A 24884-nucleotide genomic window follows, 5' to 3' on the forward strand; every position below is an offset into this window, starting at 1 on the left:
TCTATTGACACTAACAAAGATGTTATATAACGAAATTGTGAATATGCTTGATTGCTGATAAGATTGTCGAGAAGGGTTGTTCAAACCTCACATTGTTTGTTTGCTGCTATTAGTGTCAATAAATTTGATCAAACCAAAAAAAGACACTAACAAAGATGTTAAAAATGTCAGAGAAAATGTTAAAACGTCGTGTTGCCGAACATGACGGAATTGTGAATATGCTTGGCTGTTAAGATGGTTGTTCAAACCTCACATTGTGTTTGCTGTTAAACGTCATATTGAAATATAATATTGTGAATGTGCTTGATTGCCGTTGAGATTGTCAAGAGGGGTTGTTCAAACCTCGCACTGTTTGTTTTCTGTTATTAGTGTCAATAAATTTGTTCAAACCGGTTACATAACGAAATTGTGAATATGCTTGATTGCTGTTAAGATTGTCGAGAAGGGTTGTTAAAACCTCACATTGTTGGTTTGCTGTTATTAGTGTCAATAAATTTGTTCAAACTAAAAAAGGAGCAAGTGTCTTGGCCTGTTGGCTTTGAAGTGTATCATGATTTGACTGATAATGGAAAATGGATAATGAAAAATGGACAATAAACTTATACCCCCCCCACCCCCCTCCTACTGCATTCAAAATGTGTGCAATTGTGACCAAACATTCATGTCCCTAACAGGCTGGTGGTTGGGAATTTAGTGTTATTACCAATGCTGTCTGATTTGAACCCAGTTGCCACAATTGTTATGCAGTTGTAGTCAGCAATAGAAGTTATTGATTGATCAATAATTGCATAATTATCATTACTGCAAGATGGTCCAGAAAACCATTTCTACAGGTCTTTACAATGTTCTATCCATAAATTATTTTAGACTAATTAGCAGAATTATGCCTGTATCCTTTTTTATGTGTTCAGAAATGTTGTAACAGTGCAGAACCCCCCCTAAAACACCCACCAGCTCCAAGTGCAATTCACGTGAGCAATTGTGGCACGCAGAGCTCGAGATAAACGTTATCATGTCCCGGCAGCCTCTGGGAATCGTCTGTGCTCGGGCTGAGGTAGACGGTGGACAGGCTGCTGCAGCTCAGGCCACTGATAACGTCAGTCTAGATTTATAATTTTTAAATCGCTCATCATCAAGTCAGATAAGTGATAGCACTGCATTCTCACATACTACAATTCTATTTACACAACTGCAGAGAAGAGCAGACGATTACAATGTGTTTTAGAGGCCTTTGTGTTTTTATAAAGGTGGAGTGAGAACTATTATTTCTGTTCAAATAAGAAAAGAAGGTGAAGATGTAGTTTTATGTTGAAACAAGCAATTGAATTGAGGCAGTTTAATAGGGTACACGATTTGGATTGATTTATTCTGTTGGGGTTTGCAATTGCAGAATGGACGCAAGACCGTTCGCTTCATTGTACTGTGAGACTTTTTCCTCCGCAATCGCTACAAAACAAAGAACATAGCTTTACAAATTATGTTGTGTAAGATCTCAGATTATTTGGTTTGATACTAAAAGAAAACATTTTCTTTAATACAGCCGCGCAAACATAAACACGCCATTCTAATACAGTACAGAAGCTCCCCTACTTACAAATATTCGAGTTATGAAAAACGGTAGATACGAAGATTTTTTTCGGGCTGTTAAAAATATCCGTAAAGTGCTGCAAATTAGATTTTGTACTGTGTGCACCTTTTTCCAAGTACAGGACATTACTGTAGTGCTTCTTTGCGCCGCTACCGGCGTGTGGCGCTGTGAGAGCTCACCCAGCATCCACTCCGAAAAAGAAATCCGGATAAACTTCCTGGTTTGTGGTTAAACACATCGCACTGTATCTCTAGCACGCTAAGAATTTTGATGTTTTTATTGTTTAATATCTCGTGCATTCTTTCGATATGGTTGGTGTAACGTGTAAAGAAGAGAAGAGCTGTTTCTTTTCAAATGAAAGTGGAATAAGAAAGATTGATGCGGTTGAGAAAATGGTTGGATCGCTTTTTTTTGCCCACTTTATACCACGGAGGAGGAAGTTGCCTAACTCTTGAAGCTCATCTTCCTAAAGTAAGTTCAACTTAACTTTATTTATCTTTATAGAGCATTTTTTTTAATGAAATGTCTATTTTTTAGTAAAAAACAATACAGGTTACGTAGACAAGCCTTAAACATACATTTCATACAACATATAGCATTAAAGCAAAATTTAACTTACGATCGTTCGTTCGTAAGTAGGGCAGCGACTGTATACAAATTTTGAAATAAAATGCACTTGCCTAATCGACCCATTGTTTTGGCTTTTTACTGAAGAAAAAAAAAGAAATAAAAAAGATATATGAATGATATAGAGGGATGGGCCCAACCAAGCTGTACTTGCCCAGGACAAACCACAGGAAATGGTGCCCCTCCAACCCTAGTTGTTAAGGGATCCAACCAACCAAACAACCAACCAAACAACCAACCAAACAACCAACCAAACAACCAACCAAACAACTCACAGGCGGTAACCATCTTGCCATCTTACCAAATAATGTCACCCAAAGCTGACATCACAATTGCTCGTGATGTCACATTTCGCCAACAGCAAATGAAATAATAATGATATTTGAAAACATTTTAGAAGGGTGACTTACCTCTTAAGTCATTATCCAACAGGTTTATTGAAAGGTCTACCAACTAACTGAAAATAAATGTTGTTTCCTTGCCCTATATCAGGGGTCAAAAAACTTTCTCACCTAAAGACACTAAAAGGCAAAAATATAAAAAAAATAAAAAAATAAAATAATATATATATATATATATATATATATATATATATATATATATATATAAAACAATAATAATAATAATGATAATAATAGTGTCACACATCAATATATATGTCATTTAAATTTGGCTCCCTCCCTCAGTTACTTAAGAGTGTAACACGCTCATTAAGACCGTCATTTATGTCCTACATAATGGTTTCAGAAAAGGGTGTAATCAAAGATCGTTTTAAAAAAAAAAATGTCAAAAAACACTGCACTTACACTAACACTTGCTTACCCAATCGAATGCTCTGACTGATTTGCTGGCATTTTAGGTGTTATTTGAGTGTTTTCTGTGGATTTTTGTCATAGAATATCTCAACAGTAAATATACATACTTTAATGAGCTTCCATGTAAAGTATTCCTTGGAAAACCCCAAAATGGGGTATGTTGTTGAGACACCCTGACTGTAAACTTTAGTTAAGAATGTGCCCTATAAGGCTCAGTGTTGTTGCGTTTTTTCTTGTTTTATGGCCTTAACTCATCTTGAATTAATCTTAGATTTTCATCTTTTTAATATTCGTAATATTCGTTATGTATACATGTATCTAGTTTCTTAGTTTTATTACGCTGGCAACTATGTGGACAGCAAAGTAAGAATTTCATTGTGCAGGGAATCGTGCTTCTTTACTGAGCATATGACAAGAAACACTTTAAATCTTGAATCATGTCCCAAAACTAAGGTCCAACCATTGGATTGCCACAGAGAAATGTTAACTAGTCTAATTTGATTATATGTAATCATGAAAAGAGACATAAATGGCTTTCGAGCAATACGTCCCAAACCCCTGCCCTATATTGTAAAATGTCAGCATAGATAATCCAAATAATTATTTTGTTTATCTAAAAATTTCCCTAATTGTAAAGAATTTCTCAAAGTCTGAATAATACATGTATCATTGCTTCAATGTTAAAAATTATTTTATGTTGTGTCATTCAAGTTTTTTTTTTTCTCTTTCTGAAACTAAGACGTTTTTTTTCCACACGCCAGCAACATTTAATTCAATAATGTTTTTCAGACAAATGAAACGAAAGTGGGTCATTTTCTTCGAAGATCTCTAATTGGCTTTCAGGTTTAAAACCACTAGAAAGAAAATAAAAGCAACAAGAGTGTCAATTTGAAGTTGCTGTAGGTTACGATGTGATCATGATCTCTCATCAAGGGAACGATAGAAAGGATATTTAAGGAGACGCCATTCTTTTCCCCCGAGGAACTAAAAGCGTGGTCTATTTACACAGAAGAGCTTATCTGTTAAAAGTAACTCACATAGCTTCGCAGTGAGGCACGGCCTTGTCGTTTCGAGAATTGTGTGTTTTCCTAGAGAAAAACAATCGACTTACTCTGGTGGCTTCGGACTTTTTACGGAACATTTCCGCCATTTTGAGCGCCAGGTTCTTCACCAACTTCACACCATCAATTTCTTCCACTCGGACTGTTTTTTCTGGTGGTTTGTACTTCTGGAAACAAAAAAGGCAGAAGAAGAAAACGTTGACGCTCTTTTAGGGCCACCTGAATCAGCAAATTATAAATAAATACAAACAGATAAAACAGTATATCTGTGCAATGTTATTTCTTCTCTGCATCCTGGGAAAATCCCAAGGAAAGATAAAAGTCCTCCACAATGTGTTCGACATAATGCAGGGGGGGGGGTCTCTGATGAATGGGTGATAGGACCACAAAATGATTGATGGTCTTTATCTGTTTGCAGTCATTGGCTTTGCACGCTTCTTCTTTCAGTCTCATTGGATGGAGACAGCCAAGTTGGGTGGCCAGGATTGGCCGGGGCCACGTCCGAAAAGCCACGCATGGTAAGAGTGTAATTGAAATGAGTCAGGGCAGAGGAGAACGATAATAACGTGTCAAGCCTGGCCGATTCCGGGTAATGAACTACAGCCCAAATAATGCTGATTCTGCCGGAAGCACTGGACCTCCGTTGATACAGGATGCTCTCCACAGTTTAAAGGAATATAACATTACATAATCCCTCACCTGACGGGAGCATACACACACTCGACACACACCTCCGATAATGCTATCAAAAGATAAACACGGGCGCAGCTGCTCGTAGCTCATTCAAACACACTGCGGATTAAGCGCACACAAAAACACACACAGTAGTACACGAGGCGACAAATTACCTACTGAAAGGAGGAGTGCGGGCTCTCACTGAAGCAGAACAGTTCATTTCACGCCTGTCCTCCTCGCCTCAGCACCCAGCGTACCCCACAAACCCCGCCAGCACTCACAACCGCGCCTCCTCCCGTCATCAAGATGAGATTAAGCGTCATCCATCAACATTCTGCGCCGATCATGATTATTGATCAAAAGAATGGCAAGCGCAGAAGCGAGGCCCCGGCGGCAAACGCTTTTCTGAGATCTTTTTGAAAGAGTGAACTTAGCTGCAGAAGCATCTAATGACCAGCGCCTAACGACCCTTTCACTTTCCTCACAGCTTGCTGCTTTGTGCTGACTGGCTCCAGAAATGCCTCTCTGAGCTGGAACGCGGTAAAAATGCTTACATCAACATAAAAGCAGCAAAACTCCGCAGGGTAGATATTTTTAAAGGTAATCCCAAACTCTTTAACATGCAAAATTAGAGGAAACGGTGCATGGTTTTTGCATAAAATCTATATATTTAATTGGTGTACTCCAATAATTTTCCAAGATAATGCATTTTGAAGACAGTATGTCTTTTCTTTGTCATCCTAAAATTTGATGTCATCAGAGGATCACCAGCACCCTGGCAAGCCAGCCACTATATTGTTTTTCGTGTTATTTAGTCGGTGAGTGTACGACTATTTTTGGTAGTTTTTGTGGAGAGGGGCTAGGCGTTGTGTCGCAAGTGGATGCAGTAATGGTACAACAAAGGCAGAGCGATCAAAAAAGGGCTAACTGGCATAAAAAAAAAAGGAGATCCGCCAAAGGGAGGTAATCGGGACCGACCAACAAATGACAGCTGTAGCCTGGGTGGAAAACCGCAAGGCTGGCTGACCCAAAACCACGCAGTGAGCAGCCAAGCTAACTGGAATCCAACAATAAAAAGCTGCAACGGCTATGGCAATAAACGCGAAAGAATAAACCAAGGGACACAGCAAAATTGATGCTCACGCCAGGCTGGCCAATTTAAAAAACATGCGGTGAGCAGCCAGGCTAACCAAGAAACAACTACGAAAAGCGGTAACAGCGATAATCGTGTAGAAAATATACCCCCAGCCGACTACACCCAAAAATCAATCCATTCGAAGGAAGTGACCAGACTCTCCAGCTGTAGAAAGATTTGAAACCCCAAAGTGTTCATATATAATCAAAAGATTAATGATCTGCCTATGTGTGTCATTTTCGTGCCAGGAAATAGTTAGGAATCAAAGCACGGGCTAGTCTTTGTTTCCTCAGAAGGCAGAGACTCCATGCGGCCACAAACCAGAACAGGCCGAAACACCTTTTGTCCTCAAAGGTAAAGAAGAGATTTCACAACAAACTGTGTTTGGTGCAGGGGCAATTATAATTTCTGACATGCTATGAAAATACTTCCTTACCATTATTGCGACCAAATTTCTTTCCCCGTTTCCATTTTCTAAGACCCCAAAAAAAACTGTCAACAATGTACTCTATTCTTTTGTGTGATTCAATTTTCCTTGTCATGTAAATAAATGTAATATGTTAGTATCAAACTCGTGCATTATATATTTGTGTGTGTCTCTACTATTTTCTTTCTAGACTGATCAACCATTATCCATATAAATGAACTAACACATCAATAATTAAAAGATAAAATGAAAAAATTTTCAGAGTATTGCTTCCTTCATGATAAATACTTGACACAATACAAGGCTATGTCGAATTAATTCAGGTGGGAAACTGTGAGCACTACCTGCTAGCCAAATCGGTAACCACCGAATTAGATTCTGAATTAAATCAATATAATTTAAAGAAATTACTCTACAAACGCAAAGCCACCCGGGAATAAAACAAGGCCAAACAACACACAATGGGCAGCCAACAAGCGCCAGCCAGGAGCAAACAACACAGGAAAGACCTCAGCAGCCCCAACGTTAATGGGGAGCTAGCAGGAAAAAAAAAATCATACCAACCATGACTCACATGGCAAAAAACATAAACGAAAATGAGTGTTATGCATTTGCTTTTCACTACAATCTTCTGTTTCGGAGGTCGCCATTTTGACAGTGTTACGTTCCATCAATAATGTCACAGCTCTACAGGAAACAAGCCAGATGGGTCAACTTTAAAACTAAATTTTTCACGCGTCCCAACAATGGAATATTTTGCAACATATTTGCATAAATATGAGAAGGAATACTACAAGTTCTGTGCCTAATTGCCCAAAAAACTATTTATTTTCCTTTTAAATTATTTTTAGGAATACCTATAAAAATTTATATTTGTGAGCTGAATGTTTCCTCACCTCAGGGCAAAGTATATCCCTGTTTTGAGCCTGAAGTCGCTTTCTAAATGCTGTCTGGATGCTCTCGCCATATCTGCGTGGATTCACGCGTGTTGTTCCGCCTTCCTCCCACATTCCCTGACATGCAGCAATTATTCGAGGATTGATTCTGCCTTTGATAGAGGAGGTCTCGGAGCTGGAGTTGCTCTTTGGACGTGGCGCTGTGATGGCCCATAGTTCCTAAAAGTAGAAGAAAGTGGAGTAAAGATATCTGAAAGGACCACAAAAATTGATGGTAATACAAAATTAATTCAGGTCAAGTCATGTTTATTTCTTTCGCTCTTAATCACAAGAAGTCTCAAAGGGCTGTGCAGATAGATCATAGACTATTGCAAACTACAGACTATAATGACACCATCCCCTGATCTAAAACCTACATGAGAGCAAGGAAAAACTCAAAAACCTCAGCATGAGGAAAAAAAGAATCCATGAGAAGGGACAGCACATAAGGGTTATCCCTCTTCCAGGATTCGTCAAAATCCCAAGGATGAAAAAAAGTATCTGCTTTAATTAAAACCACCCAAACATTTATAGTTCCATATTTTGATGAGGATAAGTTCCAGAATATTATAGAGAGTAATTAGTACATTAACTTTATAGAAAATCACGCAGATGAAAAAAACAGTGTCCTTTTTAATTAAAACAACCAAAATATGCATGGGTTTCTAAATTTGGATGACAATACATTTATAAGTTTTCATATTTTAATGAGAAAAAGTTCCAGAATATTACAGAAGGGAGAGTAATTATTAACTGACCTTTGTAAAAATCACACAGATGAAAAAAACTGTCCTTTTGAACTAAAATAACCCAAATATGTATAGGTTTCTATATATGAATGACGAAACCATCCAATAAGTGTCAGAGGGGGAGAAATAAGTTACTGATCTTTGTGATAATCACACTGACTGAACAAGTTCCTGCTTCAACTAAAGTCAACTAATTATATTAATGAGGGCATTATGGACGTACATATAACTTTATTTGGAATATTTATGTCTTGTGTTGATTATGTCACAATGGTTGGCAAAATAAAAGAATATATTGAAATTACCTAATAATATTTCTCATCTTTTGTAAAATAATATCATCAACTAATTTGAGACGAGTAGTAGCAAAAACGAACGAAACCAATAATAAAAATAGAGATAAAACAATGAGTAGTCGTAGGTGAATTTACAGCAGAAAATGTTTAAAATATCCCATTTCCACCGCCCATACCGAACTAACACACACAATACTGTGTACAGATATGTAATACAATATATTTCGTTTTCTCTTGAAATATGAAGTTAGTTGGCTCGTCATCAAGCAACATTTAGCCTACATTTAGCAACATGCTTGCTCACACATTAACAGTTGCTAATACAATACAATTGTAGGAAACTTTTAAAATAAATAATTTTATGAGGTGAGAAAAGTGTGTTTTTAAGATATAAAACTGCATTGTGTGTGGCAAAAATTACCTCAAATCACGGTTAAAATTACATCGAGGGAGAAACCTTTGGAGAAGGGGGCGGGGTCACTAGCTTCACAAGGAATTTTGGGACTTGTAGGATATGAATGCGTGAAACTCGTGTTCGACATTGATTTTCTGACATATTCGTTCGAGAGGAAAGGCAAGCTCAAAATTAGGCTAAAGAGCACTGAAAGAAATATCACTTTAAAAAAAATGTCAACAAATTTCATCGCGTACATGTGCTGCATTACACACGTTAAGGTGCGTGATAGTAGCTTTAAAGAGAACTATGGAATTAAATTGTAGTGCATCAACGCATGAGTCATCTTCTGACCAGACAAAAACGGAAACTAGTGTTCACTTTTCAGTATTTTTTTTTCACTCATCTACTGCATAAAAAATGTCTGAGATGAAACATAAGCACTTGAGTCTTTTTGTTTTTAAGGGCTACGCAAATAAACATGACTTGACTTATAATAAGGCTCAAAATCAGAGAGAAAAATATGAAAACATGTCAACACAATTCAACATTTATATGCGGCGTGGTTTACATTCACAAACATGTCACCCGATGAAACTCATAATGACTATTGTTTTAGAATATAGTCAGTATTTCCGCCAACACTCACCCAGATTTTGCTACTGTACTTTGCCCAAGACCCACCACACTAAATGATGCTCCAAGACCCTAGTCACTAGGGCCTAGTGGTTAAGGGTCCAAAGAACCAGTATTTTTTTGGTATTCAGGTTGCAATTCCTGTAGTAGAATTATGTATCATCGTATTACCGTACCCTAAAACTGTTTTAAAATAACCAAAATATTAATAACATATGTACTAAACATGAATGATTATTTACTTGTGTAGTTAATATGAAGGTAGTAACGTTTCAACTTATTAGATAATGTTTCGTGGTATTGAGAGAGCGAGGATTTTTTTAAAAACTCTGTTATTACCAATATTTTATTTTGATCATGTCTGTGTATTGTCTGTAGAGCACTTTGAGACTCCTTTTGATTAAGGGCTATACAAATACACTTAACTACTATGGGCCGACTTTCATCAAAAGTTATTTAGTGCTCACAAGTGGTCAAAAGTTGTCATTGCATCACACGCATTAAGCGTTTGCTTAATACATCATCACCTTACACATCATTTGCGTCAACCCTGCACTTGTTCAATCTGCATCCCTGTCACATTTATATCGAGAGGTTGAGGCTCCTGACTCCAGGGAGTTCACAGGAGGGATGAGGACAGTGGAATCGGGGCCCCGCTTAATGGGCCGTATCAAAGACACATCGCGCACACAAAGACACACGTTACTGCAAATATCGGAGAACATTGGGGGTTGAAAACAGCATGGCTGTGTTAAAAAGACAATAAGCACGTTATAAAAAAAAAGTCAACTAAATACCTTTTGCAGGAGCTGAGATCCGGAATATTTGGCGGAAATTGATTTAATCTCGCCTCCGAAAGCTGATGCCCATAGTTTTACACTGGAGAGAGAGAGGGGTGGTAAATATGTATTTATAATAAGTTACAGATATCGACATAAAAAAAGAAAAGGGAAATCTATACCCAACTCGCAAATGTACGTTACACCTGCAAATTCTCCTTTTCCCATTCTCCCATGAAAAATCTTATAAACACATACAACACACGATTAAAAGCACAATTTTCTCAAGGCCACCATTTTTATCTGTCTGTTTGTGGCCTTTTATTTGGCCATAGCACAAAAACATCATCCACTAAGTAACAAAAAGAAAAAAACAACATATTTTCATTAAAAACGACTGTGCAATAATACATGAAATCATGTGCCCAATGAAAGTAGGCAGAGGCTGAAGCTTTAAACTGCCTCCCCTTATTACTTTCTCTATATAATTTCTCGTTTTTTTTCTTCTTTTAAATCATTTTGCAACAAATATCACATCACATTATGACCAAATCGACAAATGATAAGACGTATAAGAGAACTGTCTATAAAATAATTTTGGATGCATCTTTAACCATTCATTTTAACATTTGTTTTTAGATCTCACATAACTATAACAATCATTTGTTTGTCGATTTAGAAATGCTCATATTTTTTCTTGCAGGAAAGACATAGTGAAAACCAAAACAATAAAACAGAACCCTTCCCCAAGAAAAGGAAGTTAGAAAAATAAATACATTATATCAAAAGCTATATATTTTTTATGATTAGTTCATTCAATATTCTATTGTGATAGTATCATTATTTTCCCTTATTATCCATTACAATAAATCATGATGTGTTATTTTTGGTGCGTTATTTTTAGAGTTGGCAAAAAAACCTAAATTTGCAACTGATATTTTAACGATTTTGCTTGCGCTCAATCTCATTTCAGACAACCATTTACCATAATTTTGCTGATACGTCTTTTGTTTTCTTTTTCCTCCAGAGTAAAAAAATAATCTGTTCTGAAGACTTTTTTAAAGGAAATTTCTCATCATAATATGTGAAATAACTCTTTATTTTGCTGATGAAAAAAATATATGACACAATATATTTTATTATTTTTGTAACGGATATAGAAAAGGCATATGGTGAGTAAAAATATCATAATTTAAAATGTTTTAAGTTAGAAACGGATCGTTAAAATTCATAGCACGCATTCCATGCATTGTGTATTCTTAATTTGATTGATATAAGAAGTTTTATTTTTTCAGATTAGAAAATCCATTCGAGTGGCAATATCATATACCTGTCCATCTGAGGCTATTGCACCCCTTTGTTAGTGATCACAATTCCCCTTAATAAGCGTGTAGTGTAAAAAGAAACACATATCGCAGCACCTATTTTCTCACAGCAAGATAGACTATATTGAGTAAAACAACGATAAACGTTTTTTTAACGAATTAATAAACACAATTATTTCAGTATTTTTAGTTCTTTCTCCACTTACAGTAAATTCTGTATTGCTCATTATAAGTAGCAGTAGACTAATGTATATATATATATATATATATATATATATATATATATATATATATATATATATATATACATACACATACAAAATACACACACAAAATACGGGGAAAAGTTGACATGTATGAAGTATAAACTATTTTCCGTTACATTTATTCTAAAAACAAAAACGATGAGCGTCACTTGACGTCTTGTTCGGAAAACCCCTACACAATATCTTTGTAAACAAGCTATCAAAATGAAATAAACTAAATATTATGATTTTTTTCCCCCAGAAGTGGCCATCTCCCGCCAAAAGAGCACGTGCACTCACACTGAGAGAGGGATGCCCTGGTGGGACGTCTCCACCTCCGGCAGCAGTGCACCCAAGCCGGCCGCGATGCACAGCGGCAGGCTGATTACTAGCATCATGATCGGTCCCGAAAGTGATCCGGAACCCGGAAAAGCGGGGGTGGGCGGTTAGGGGTCTGCTCCTGCGTCCCGTTGTCGTACACTCTCCTTCTTTCTCTTCAGGCTGACGTTATCCTTCTGTGGCAGCAGACCTTCCCCCTTCGCGCCATTTAACATCGCAACGAGAGCGGGAGAGAGAGAGAGAGAGAGAGCGGGAGAGAGAGAGAGAGAAATAAAGACACAGAGAGAGAAAGACCGAGAGAGGGGAGAGAGAGAGAAAAAAAGAGAGATATAGAGAGAAAAAGAGTGAATGAGAGAGCCAGAGAGATAGAGAAACAGAGAAGGAGGCAAAGAAAGAACTGAGGGAGAAAAAGAGACAGAGAGTGAGAGGAGAGAAAAAGAGAAAGAGACAAAGACAGAGAGAAAGAGAGAGGGAAAAAAAGAGAGAGAGAGACAGAAAGAGATAGAAAGAGAGAAAGATACAGAGAGAGAGAAGAGGGGGTGAGAGAGAGAAAGAGAGATAGAGTGAGGGGGGGGGGGGTGTTGAGGGATTGATCTCATCTCATTAGCTGTACCGCTTATCCTCATTAGGGTCGCGGGGAGCTGGAGCCCATCCCAGCCATCTCCGGGCAGTGGGCAGGGGACACCCTGAACTGGTTGCCAGCCAATCGCAGGGCACACGGGGACAGACAACTCACTCGCTCATTCACACCGAGGGACAATTTTTGGACCGGCCAATTCACCTGAAATGCATGTTTTTGGAATGTGGGAGGAAACCAGAGTGGCCGGAGGAAACCCACGCAAGCACGGGGAGAATATACAAACTCCGCACAGGAAGTCTGGAGCTGGATTTGAACCCACGCCGGAGGTTCCCATGACATGAACTGTGCCGCACATGCGCTAACCACTGCGCGCCGTGCTGCCCCAGGGATTGATCTATGTAGATAAATATAGTTTTAGTAAATTACAATGTCCCAATTGTACTGAGCTATTCTCCTCATTCACTCCAAGAATGATCCAAGTGAGGGGTGGGCAGATTGATCCAAATAGTGATATTGTTAAGTCTAAGCGAGTACTTGGATCAGATTAATACAATTATCCGAGGATCAATACTTCACCCCTCCACCAATTTCCTCAAAGCGCCGCCTCTAGCGCAGTCCTTTTCACCCTCACCTAGCACCCTAGGCCACTCTCTAAGTTTATGCCTGTTTGTGACTGACAGGCACACTTTAAGCACCTCCCCTACCTGTCCTGTCTCTGCTTCCTGCCTACTAGGCGGGAGACAGGGCCAAGATTATGCGTGCACCCTTATCAGAAGCTAAATATAAAAGGACAAAAAGGAAGCGGATTTTTTTTCAACATAAGAAAAAGACAATTGCAAATTTACATAAATGCATGATAAAAGTTTACACTACAGAGAGCAACAAGTTGCAAACACAAATATAAACACATTACTGTTCCTGAACAAAAACCTGTTCATCCGTTGTCAGTACGGCAACAGAGCCAAAAGGGCTTGTCTGTTACATGGCTGATTTTTCGGTTTGATTCTCCAGACTTTTGTTCTGTAACAGTTGTTGTCGTTGAAGAATTTTATGTTTTTTTATACTGTTTTTCAATTATTTTCAAATTATTGTGCAACAGAAGGTAGAGTTTAAATTGTTTCATTGGTATTTTTGTTACATGGCTTTCTATTTTGTTTGAATTTCTTGGCTTTTGTTCCAAACAGTTGGAATGGAAATATTTCTATTTATGTTTTATACTTTTAAAGTTTGAATTGTAGTTATTTAATAAAAACATAGACTAAAATCTGTTTTCATCCTAAATATAAACAAACTCAATGATCATGACATCTTCAAGCAGAAAGTGTCAGTATCAGATCATCATCGACGGATAATACCGTGTATTTCCTTAAATCGGATACTATTTTCCCCGTATCGGCCACCCCTAATCCACGTGACCCAAACTTGTGCATATTCCTAAGCATCCCCGTTTTTTTGTGCTCACGTGACCGGTGACCCCCGAGCAAGGCAGGCCGGCACCAGCGGCCGGTCGTGTTTCAAGCTGAAGCTTTTATTAGTTTCGTAATTGCGTCGTACATCAAAGTTGTGAGGAGCTCCCGATTGTCTGCAGTGTGGAGATAAGGAGCTTGGATCGTTGCGACCTCACAACGCCGACCGATGCCCAGCTTTCACCCAGTGTCCAATAAAGCAGTCGGGTGACCAAAAACTGAAGGCAGTCCTTAACTCAGACGTGCCGCTGCGTCCTTGAGCAAGTCCTCTTTTGGGACTTTGTTGCCGCTGCAAAAATATATACATACTTATTACAGATATGTGTTGAAGCTAAGAAATGGTCTTCATGTATTGCTTTGGATGCTGCATCTCATTTGGAGCGGAGTAAAGCAATATATAAACGATCAGTAACACTTTTTATGTGCCGTTGTGCAATCAAAACACAGACGAGTGGGATTTGAACTCTCAGCCTTAACAGTTGTAATCACCGTCTTGACTTGATTGGACGTAAACCTCTTATAAGGTTAAACATGGGACACCTCAAGCCGTGATAAATCTTTAGGGCTTAACCTCACTCTTTCACAATAGGCAGTGGGCGAGGAGGGGGGGGGTTCATTCACAGGAGACAACCTAAAGAAAATAGAAAACCATAAACGTAACAAATCAATTATATGATTTGTAATTACTTTCAGCACTGGCTTTAAGCTATAACTCATCAACAATATTGAGCATCTTTAAAATGTAAACAAAGGATTGCCCAGTACCGAAAACGGATCTCCATATAAACAACGCATGTCATCAAAACGGCATTGGCTCGAATGTTACTTTAATCTTACACAGGCGAGTCAGACTCCATTTCGTTTAACTGTCGGACGGGCTTTCTTTACACTTACTTGATGCTGGGGCGGCAGTAGCTCAGGAGGTATAGCGCTCGTCTAGGGGTCAAGAGCTCGCAGGTTTGATTCCAGGCTTCTCCGTGTTATATGTTGAAGTGCCCCCAAAAAGCAGGTAGTTGCCTTGCGTGGCTGACACTGCTATTGGTATGTGTGATTGGGTAAGTGTGAAGCACATTGTAAAGCACTTAGGGAGGTCTTCATTGGCTTGAAAAGCGCTATATACAGTGAAGAAAATAAATATTTGAACACCCTGCAATTTAGCTATTTCTCCCACTTACAAATCAAGGAGTCTTGGTCTGAAATTTTTATCGTAGGTGCATGTCCACTGTGAGAGAGATAAACTAAAAAGAATAATCCAGAAATCACAATGCATGATTTTTTAACGATTTATTTATGTGATACAGCTGAAATAAAGTATTTCAACACCTGAGAAAATGAATGTCAATATTTGGTACAGTAGCCTTTATTTGCTATGACAGAGTTCAAACATTTCCTGTAGTCTTTCACCAGGTTTGCACACACTGCAGGAGGGATCTTGGCCCACTCCTCCACACAGATCTTCTCGAGATCAGTCAGATTTCTTGGCTGTTGTTGAGAAACACATTTTGAGCTCCCTCCAAAGATTTTCGGGTCTGGAGACTGGCTGGGCCATGCTAGAACCTTGACATGCTTCTTATGGAGCCACTCCTTGGTTTTCCTGGCTGTGTGCATCGGGTTGTTGTCGAATTGGAAGACCCAGCCACGACCCATCTTCAATGCTCTGACTGAGGGAAGGAGATTGTTCCCCAAAATCTCACAATAAACAGCCCCAGTCATGCTCTTCTTAATGCAGTGCACTCGTCCTGTACCATGTGCATAAAAACACTCCCAACGCAAGATGCTACCACCCCCATGCTTCACAGTAGGGATTGTGTTCTTCAGATTGTATTCTTCATTCTTTTTCCTCCAAACACGCTGAGTTGAATTATGACCGAGGTGTCACCTGACCACAAAACCTTCTCCGATGACTCCTCTGTATCATCTAAACGGTCATATGCAAACTTAAGACGGGCCTTGACATGTGCTGGTTTAAGCAGGAGAACCTTTTGTGCCATGCAGGATTTCAAATCATGACGTCTTAGTGTATTACCTACAGTAACCTTGGAAACGGTGATCCCAGTTCTTTTTAGGTTACTGACCAACTCCTGTCGTGTAGTTCCAGGCTGATTCATCCCCTTTCTTAGAATCATTGAGACCCCACGAGGTGATATCTAGCATGGGGCTCATCTCCGATTGAGATTGACCGTCATGTCTAGCTTCTTCCACTTTCTAATGATTGCCCCAACAGTGGACCTTTTTTTGAGATGATAACAATGTAAGATGCCTCACCCCGCTGGAAAACATGCGTGGTGACAATAGTCAACAGTGGAATTCATTTTCGATTATTTTCACTATCAATTTTCGTTGCAGCCCTATTATTGACCTGATACCTATACCTGGATTTGATATTTGACCAATCCCTACTGCGTAAAAACAGGTAGCGAGGTGGCTGAAGAAAAGCTTCTCTGTCAGATGTTACAACCCTTAATGACATACTTGAACGCAACCAGTAAAGCAACACATGTCAGAGCACCTGTCAGTTTTATAAAGTTTTTGGAGTATATTTGTTTGTCTTTCCTTTTCCCTTTCTTTTTTATCGTCCGTCATTTCCGAGGAGGAACATTATTTGGAAATTTGTATAACAGGCCATATTTGATTTAGTTTGTGAGGAAAATATAAGGAATAGGCTACACTCCTGGTAGGCATTGCTTCTTGTGACGGGTTATCCAACATGAGCAACAATCAAGCTTAAGGTGAGGGTTCACGGATGATCAATCTGGGGTAGGATTAATCTTTGTTAAACCAAGTTCCCGAGGATTTACTCCGACTCAAGGCATTTAATCTCGGAACTCCCTCTCCTACCTTCAGATAACGAACATCATAACAAGAAGAGGACCCAGGACTTGAAAAACCTGTCATCAATGAAGCATTCCTTTTTTAACCTACAGAACTCTTCCCTGTATTTGGGTCCTCACGGGGAGCCCCCGTTATCACGCACAGGCTATGCTGTGCTCTCCGTGGGCATGCTCTTTTTCACCGTGCCGGCCATCGTGCTCAACGCAACAGTGATCATTGTGTCCCTGATGAACAAGCAGCTGAGGCAACCGCTCAACTACGCTCTAGTGAACATGGCGGCGGCTGACCTGGGCACGGCCATGACTGGGGGAGTTCTATCGGTGGTCAACAACGCCCAAGGGTACTTCTCCCTGGGACGAACGGGCTGCGTGATGGAGGGCTTTGCGGTGTCCTTGTTTGGTGAGTATTAAAAGAAACAGTCTTTGAAACCCTCAATGTGACCGCAACCAGTGTTGACGAATTACTGAAAAAAATTAAACAGTTACAGTTACTTCATTTAAAAAAGAACTCAGTTACCCAACCTCTGGCCCGGGAAGATTACTGACACCAAAAAGTAGCGTGTTACTCCGAACTTGGGCTGCAACGACGAATCGATCATATTGATTCAAATCGATAATGGGTTGGCAATTAATTTGATTATCAAGTCGTTGTGTCGCGCAATTATGAGCCTCCAAGCACGTTAAATCAATGCAAATGAGAGTGCATTGAATTTTGTTGTGATGTTGGGGGTTGTAGTACCACTTTTGTCCGACAGAGGGCGCCTCAAGACTTTTTTTTAATAATACAGTAGAACCTCGGTTTTCGAACGCCTCTCAGTTCGAACAAATCGGTGTTCGACCAAAAATTTCGAGAAATTCTTGCTTCGCTGTTCGGTCAAAAAATCGGAGTTCGGACGCCGGTACGCTAGGGTGCGATGCTGAGCGGCGTACGGGTGTTTTAGCCCCTAATTATGCCTCCGAAGAAGGTCGGTGCACGCAGGACAGGTGAAAATAAAAACAAGTTGTTCGACACTATTGCCTTTAAGAAAGACATAATAGCTAAATATCAAAGAGGTGTACGAATTTCTGATCTTGCTAGTGAATACAGCATGGCTAAATCTACGATCAGTACGATGGTAAAGAACGATTGATGATTTTTCTCTCCCCATCGTCCACCACAAAGGTAAGAAATCCTATTCATAATCCTTTTTTTCAATTTTTACACGTTCATGTTAGCGTAATCTTCCGCGAACGTACGATTAGCCTGGGTTAGCTTCATGTTTACGTTCTTGCTAAAAATTCAGGGTGTTGGAACGGATTACAATAATTTTACATTACTTTTAATGGGAAAAACGATTTTCCGTGATCGACCAAATCGTTTTTTGAACAGGGTTCTGGAACGGATTATGGTCGAGAACAGAGGTTCCACTGTACAAGTATTCAACATTTTCAGTGATTTTTTTTATTTCACATTGCAAAATTGGCATGAAACAGCCAAACAGTACAATGTTAACAGGGAACATAAAGTACTGCAGAAATACAAAATAAAGTATAAAAAATAACACTGATGACATGTTTATCTCAACACAAGGGGCAGAATCTTAAGCATTTTATATATCATTGAATATGATTATTATTCCGAAAGATTTCACAAAAAACTAAGAAATTCATTGGCAAAATTTTGAAAAGTGGGTTCATATTTTAGAGACACTTGGTGTACACCAACCTGTGGAAGCAGTGAAATCTTCACGATTTTTTTTGCCTGGTGCAATCCTGAGAGCTTGTGAGCTAACACATAGCCAAGATACTTAATACCAATTTTGTCTCTGGGCTTCGAACCACTCGAAGATCTCCTTTCCCATTTCTGGGTACTCTCCACAATGTTGTTTTTTCCCCCCCTTCAGGTATAGTGTATTGTAAAAAATATTTTACGAATACAATTTTAGCACCCTTTTACCGTAAATTCTGTGCTCACGTTTGTCCCATTGATTTCCGTTTGGTTTGGTGTTCAGGTTTAACCCCCCTACCCACGACGTGCCTACGTTTAGCTACCAGTGACACACAAGCAAATATGTGCATATGAGCTGACTCCCTAATTTCAGTATCTTATTTTACAGTTCTAAACTCGGCTTTGATGCGAGTACATACGGTAACGGGAATACCTACACGAGGAAAAATGTAGGGTTCTCATACTTTGTGCATGAAACGGCGCCACCATGACTATCTAGTTGTATTTTGTGGGTAAATTTAAACCCCATTCAGGGTTTGCCTTATGAAATAAGGGATGTATGTGACAAAGTAAGAGTACTAAACAATCACAGCACACAGTAAATAATGTTGGCCCGGAGAGGGATGGGCACTACCAGGCTGTACTTGCTCAAGACACACCAAAGAAAACGGTGCCCCTATGACCTAGTGGTTAAGGGATCCAACCAACCAACCAACCAACCAACCAAAGGGACAACCCACCAACCAACCGACCGACAGACCAAACAACCAACCAGCCAACTTATATAGTAGTGGAGTATTGTAGTAACGCACTAGTAGTACAGACAGTAGGATTACAAAATAAGCTACCGTTACAGAGAAAGGTAATTGCATTCCAACATCGTGTTCCTATGTAACACGTTAGTCCCAACACTGACCGTAACAGTCTTTTTCCCTCCAGGCATAACATCTTTGTGCACGGTGGCCCTGATCGCTGTGGAGAGGATGTTTGTCATCTGCAAACCTTTGGGGCGCATGACTTTCCAGAAGAAGCATGCCTTCGGAGGTATCGCCTTGTCCTGGCTGTGGTCCCTGACGTGGAACGTGCCCCCTCTTTTGGGCTGGGGCAGATACGAACTGGAGGGCGTGGGGACGTCGTGTGCCCCGGACTGGCAGAGTGGAGATCCACGCCACCTGTCTTACATCCTGGTTTACTTTGCCGTCTGCTTTGCACTACCATTCGCTATCATCTTACTGGCCTATGGCAGATTACTGTGGACGTTGCATCAGGTGAGCTTTTGTAAAACTGGATGTGTCTTCATATTAGTGTCGTACAGGCCATACAACTTGTTCAAACCCAATGTTGAGAACTGTTGTCAAGTAAAAACTGAAAGTGCACACCTGTTGGCGAGAATCCTCTAATGCAGCGGTGTCAGGGTTAAATGTACGGAGGACCAATTAAAAGATTTAGCTACAAACCGAGGGCCGGACCGATGGAATGTTGATTATTTTTTTTAACAGTGCATATACAGTATGTCAAAAAGTGAGTACACACCTCACATTTCTGCAGATATTTTATAATTGAACATCACTGAATAATCCTAAAAAACAAACAGACATAACGAAATAAAGTATGAGAACAAAGGCCATGCCTTACTAGTATGATGGCCTTTGATCTGATGAAACAAGATGGTGTGAAGCATGTGTGGCAGCAAAAGGTGAGCATGGTGTTGGGGATGTCATGGTTTGGGGCTGCATGAGTGCAACTGAATTGTGATGGTGTGGTAACTCAAAGATGTACTGTGAGGAACCTGAGGAGAGAATGATCCCCTCCATGCAGAAACTGGGTCGCAGGGCAGTATTCCAGCCTGACAACGACGCCAAATACACTTTTAAGATGACCAAGGCTTTTCCAAAGGAGCTAAGGGTAAAGAGGATGGACTGGACAAGTAGGTCTCTAGATCCAATAGAACATCTTTGGGGCATTCTCAAGTGGAAGGTGGAGAAGCACAAGATCTTGGATATCCCCCAGCTCAGTCGTGTTGTCATTGAGGAGTGGAAGAGCATTCCAGTCGCAATTTGGGAGTTTCTGGTGAAATCCTTGGCCAGGAGGATTAAAGCCGTTTTGGAAAATCGAGGAGGCCACACAAAATATTAAACTTCAGGAACTTTTACTTAAGAGTGTACTCACTTCTATTACCAGGGGTTAAGTTATTAATGGCTATATTTTGAGATTTTGAGGGGGAAAATACATGTACACGGCTGTATAAGCTTTACACAGAGTACCTTTCATAGTGTCAAAGCGATGTTTCTTCAGTGTTGTTTAATCAAACAGTATGATGGAATCTCTGCAGGAAATATGAGGAGTGTACTCCATCCATCCATCCATTATCTGCACCACTTATCCACAGTAGGGTCGCGGGGGAGCTGGAGCCCATCCCAGCTATCTTCGGGCAGTGGGCAGGGGACACCTTGAACTGGTTGCAGGCCATTCGCAGGGCACGCAGAGACTGACAACTCACTTGCTCATTCTCACCTAGGGACAATTTGGACCGGCCAATTAACCTAACGTGCATGTTTTTGGAATGTGGGAGTGCCCGGAGGAAACCCACGCAAGCACGGGGAGAACATGCAAACTCCACACAGGAAGGTTCGATCTCATGACCTCAGAACTGTGCCGCACACACGCTAACCACTGCCCCGCCGTGCTGCCAGGAGTGTACTCACTTTTGTGAAATACTGTCGTCTGTGAAAAAAGTGGGACCTATGGAAAATTTAAACATTTTATTCCCAACCTAGCCAGCCGTGCCGCCCTTGATGTAGGGGTGGGCGGATTGATTCTAATATTGATATTATTTATACCAAGCTAGTAGTTGGATTCGAGCTGTTTTGCAAGGAGGAATGGGCAAAAATATCCGTCTCTCGATGTACAAAACTGATAGAGACATACCCCAAGTGACTTGCAGCTATAATCGCAGCAAAAGGTGGCGCTACAAAGTATTAACTTAATGGGGCTGAATAATTTTGCACCCCCACTTTTTCATTTTTTATTTGTTACAAAAGCTTAAAATATTTAATAAAGTGTGTTCCACTTATATCTTGATGCTTGAAGTATGAAATGTGGCAAAAGGTCACAAAGTTCAAGGGGGCCAAATAGCTTCGCAAGCCACTGTACCTGAGCTTGACACTCTGAGTGTTAAGCACCCCTAAATCTCCGGACCTAAAATCGCCCCTGGCCAAAAATAAGGCAAACAACCCGCAGCCCAGTGATTGCTTACCACTGGTTTACAATAGATTTGATCTTTAAATGGGATTTCTGTACATTTGTGCAACCTCTGACCCACCTCAGGTATCAAGGCTAGCTTGCGTGGAAGGCGGCGCTGTAGCTAAAGCAGAGCTAAGCGTGGCTACAATGGTGGTGGTGATGGTCCTGACCTTCTTGATAAGTTGGATGCCGTACGCTTCTCTGTCCTTGTTGGTTGTCTTCAACCCAAAAGTGGATTTGAACCCACTGGCGGCGACAATACCTGTCTACATGGCCAAGAGCAGTACCGTCTACAATCCTATCATCTACATCTACTGCAACAAACAGGTGCTGACATCTGGCGGTCAATAAGGGAATTGCGTAACCTTTGTTTAACCGTTTAAAATATTTAAAGAATTATTGATTGCTTTTCTTTTCATTATTTTTCAAACGCTTAAATCATCATGTTGCCCGAATTTACATTTTTAAGTTTTAATTTTCTTTTTTGGTCACCGAGGTTTAGGAAGCAAGAGAGGTTATACGTTTTGGGTAGTAATGTTGCTTTAATTTGGGATTTTACAATATTAATAAATCCTATTTCTCAAGTTTGGCTAGATTTGTATCTTGTTGTCCTCACTAAAAAAATAACTCATGTCATACTTAATATGAGCAACCAAGGATGTGCAAGTGGAGCTAAAGTTTTATTTTTACGATGTTGTCGTTTTTCTTTTCATTTCTTTTTTCTGGTAAAATAATAACGAAACAATAATACTAATAATCGTTAATGTTAATTAAAAAGTAATGTGTGAAAGTACCCTAACCCTAACCTATACCTCTATTAACGCTATCACGAAAACCCACACATCTACATTTACATTTTACAATTAAAAATAAACGATTTTAACACAAATTTCGAACGTTTTTGACTATATACTTTTAACTTTTTTGCTAATAAAATGAAATGATCGCCCAAATAAGCAAAATTATTCCAATTTCAAGTTTTTTTTTCATTACTTAAAAAGAATACATACTCCATCTGTATCTTTTAGTATTTTTAATTTGAGTATTTTTTTTCTAATTTTACTATGTTTGATGAACTTTTAGTTTAATACAGAAAGTAATTCTGAAATGATCAAAAATCTTGTTGACAAATGGAAATTTACTTCATTTGAAGAGATATGTTTGATAAAATGAAAAGTAAATTTTAATATTTAAAAAAAAAAAAAATATGTTTGCCGTATCAAGCAATTTTGCTCATTTTACCAAAACTATTAAAAATGAGCCCAAAAACAAGACATTCGTTTTTAGAGCATTTGAACTGTCAAAAATACCGAGCCATCTTGAAATGGTCATTGTGTATTATTTAGCGTCTCCTAGTGGTAAAAAAAACCTTCATTGATTAAAAATGTATTGGAATACGTAGCCAAAATACATGGGCTATCATAAAAACTTAGATGACCAAATAACAAAATTTTAAAAAATCACAAATTATGTGCGATGTGTGTACGTGTTAAGGTTTTTCCGTCATGGATCTGCCAATTTCAAAGTTTTCTCCGAAAAAAAAAAGTTAAAAGAATAATGAAAATTAGCACAATTATAGAGATTTGTTTTGTAGCGTTCTGGCAATTACTGAGTTGTCGTTAAAAGGAGCTGTGCTCGTGTTGCAAATTTAAAACAGTGCTCTTCAAATACTTCATATTTTCAACTTTTAGTTTGATGAACAATCCTTAATTTTTTTAAAAAAGATTTGAAAAGCCAAATGCAATTTTGGTTGTAGTTTAAATACTTATTTTAACCAAAATGAGAAAACAATATCTAAAATGAGCAAAAAAAGGATACATAAAAAAAAACGACCTAATAATTGCTTTTTCGTGCAAGGAGTTCTAAAAAAAACTGTTTAAGTTTAAGATTAGGAAAATGATTAAAATTTGTCTTGATTACCAATCACCTGTGCCCGCTCATTTGGCGCCAATTGCTGCGGGCTGATTGGCTCCCTATCCCCATTTAAACCCAGTCCTGCCAATCCCCTGTTGTCAGTCTGTCTGCAAACCTCAGTGTATACTAGGCAAGCCTTTTTCGACCTTGACTCCCCCCTGTCCCGTTTTTGCTCCCGCTTGTCTCCGGCTACGACCTGTTTTGATCCCGACCACGTCTGCTCTCCCGTCCTGGATTACGACCCATTTTTGATCCCGACTACGTCTACTCTCCCGTCCTGACTCGTTTCCCACCCCGACGACGCTTTGCTCTCGTGTCCCGGCTATCGACAGTTTTTTCCGTCCTTGACACCGCCATCACTCGCTACAGAAGATCCACATCTGTGTTCAGATCACAGTCTGAGTCCGAGAGCGACTTGCTTCCCGCGTGCAGCAATCACCGGATCATGGGCGCGGCCCTTGCTCGTTCTTTCCATAAAAATTGTGATGGTGTGGTAAACTTTACGCAATTGGGTCCTGTTTCCGTTCTGGTCCTGAAAAGGATTACTCTCAAGATATTATTTTTGTGTGTGTTCAAACTGACTACAGAACATTTTCTGTCATGGTACTATCAACTAGTTAACAAATGTCCTCAAGTGACAGTATAGCATTGTATAGATACATATTCAGGGCTACTGTTTTGCCAAATACCAATTCAATTTAATGATCAAAGTTTAAACAAATACGTATCAATAATCTTAATACACGTGATATTTGTTTCTGTTTTAGTTCCGAAGGTATGCTGTGCCTTTCCTACTGTGCGGCAAAGGGCCGTGGCCGGAAGATGAAGCGTCAGAAGCGGCCACGATGGTTGAAACTACAATCAATAAAGTCACACCAGCCTAAAAAAATTCAAATACAGTACACCCATTAACTGCCTCTCAGAATTGTGTCCAAAAACATTAAAAGTGTGTGCACTAGTTTGGGACTTGCGTGTGACTGGAACGAAAAACTTGGTACAAGTAGAAATTTGTAACTGCACTTCAAATATTTTGTTAACAACCAAAGTCAAAAGTTTAAATAGGGACAGGGAGCCAATCAGAGTCCGAGGCAATTGGCGCCAAGGGAGCGGGCACAG

At 39.5% G+C, this 24884-nt stretch overlaps 2 protein-coding genes across 8 annotated transcripts in view; one reads left to right on the forward strand and one right to left on the reverse strand.

The window, feature by feature from the left end:
• cacna2d3 (calcium channel, voltage dependent, alpha2/delta subunit 3) overlaps positions 1-12187 on the reverse strand; it is a 63213-nt gene extending 51026 nt beyond the window's left edge. For 4 of the 7 annotated variants that reach the window (XM_088338212.1, XM_088338211.1, XM_088338210.1 and 1 more), the window contains exons 1-4: positions 11988-12187; positions 10136-10217; positions 7225-7443; positions 4142-4258 (exon numbers count right to left, since the gene is read on the reverse strand). In XM_088338212.1, coding sequence (XP_088194338.1) covers positions 4142-4258; positions 7225-7443; positions 10136-10217; positions 11988-12085 — 516 coding nt within the window. In that variant the 5' untranslated portion in view covers positions 12086-12187. Of the gene's footprint in view, positions 1-4141; positions 4259-4939; positions 5019-7224; positions 7444-8729; positions 8770-9351; positions 9638-10135; positions 10218-11987 lie in introns of those variants that run through there. The other 3 variants (XM_088338213.1, XM_088338215.1, XM_088338216.1) reach the window with 3 other exon arrangements.
• Positions 12188-16860: 4673 nt separating this feature from the next.
• On the forward strand, positions 16861-24726 carry parapinopsinb (parapinopsin b). Its single transcript, XM_088337159.1, has 4 exons — positions 16861-17303; positions 19551-19879; positions 21939-22181; positions 24536-24726. Exons 1-4 carry the CDS (start codon positions 16970-16972, stop codon positions 24650-24652), a joined length of 1023 nt encoding a protein of 340 aa, XP_088193285.1. The 5' UTR covers positions 16861-16969; the 3' UTR covers positions 24653-24726.
• The last annotated feature ends 158 nt before the right edge of the window (positions 24727-24884 follow it).

The sequence above is a fragment of the Urocampus carinirostris genome, chromosome 6, assembly GCF_059441175.1.
Source record: "Urocampus carinirostris isolate Australia breed hairy pipefish chromosome 6, RoL_Ucar_1.0, whole genome shotgun sequence".
In the NCBI taxonomy this organism is placed as follows: Eukaryota; Metazoa; Chordata; class Actinopteri; order Syngnathiformes; family Syngnathidae; genus Urocampus; species Urocampus carinirostris.

Bases quoted from the DNA above. Each gene is read 5' to 3' on its own strand.
- parapinopsinb (XM_088337159.1), top strand. From the start codon at position 16,970: ATGAAGCATTCCTTTTTTAACCTACAGAACTCTTCCCTGTATTTGGGT. The intron at 19,880-21,938 runs GTGAGCTTTTGT...GACCCACCTCAG, and splicing joins TACTGTGGACGTTGCATCAG to GTATCAAGGCTAGCTTGCGT. The intron at 22,182-24,535 runs GTGCTGACATCT...TTTCTGTTTTAG, and splicing joins ACATCTACTGCAACAAACAG to TTCCGAAGGTATGCTGTGCC.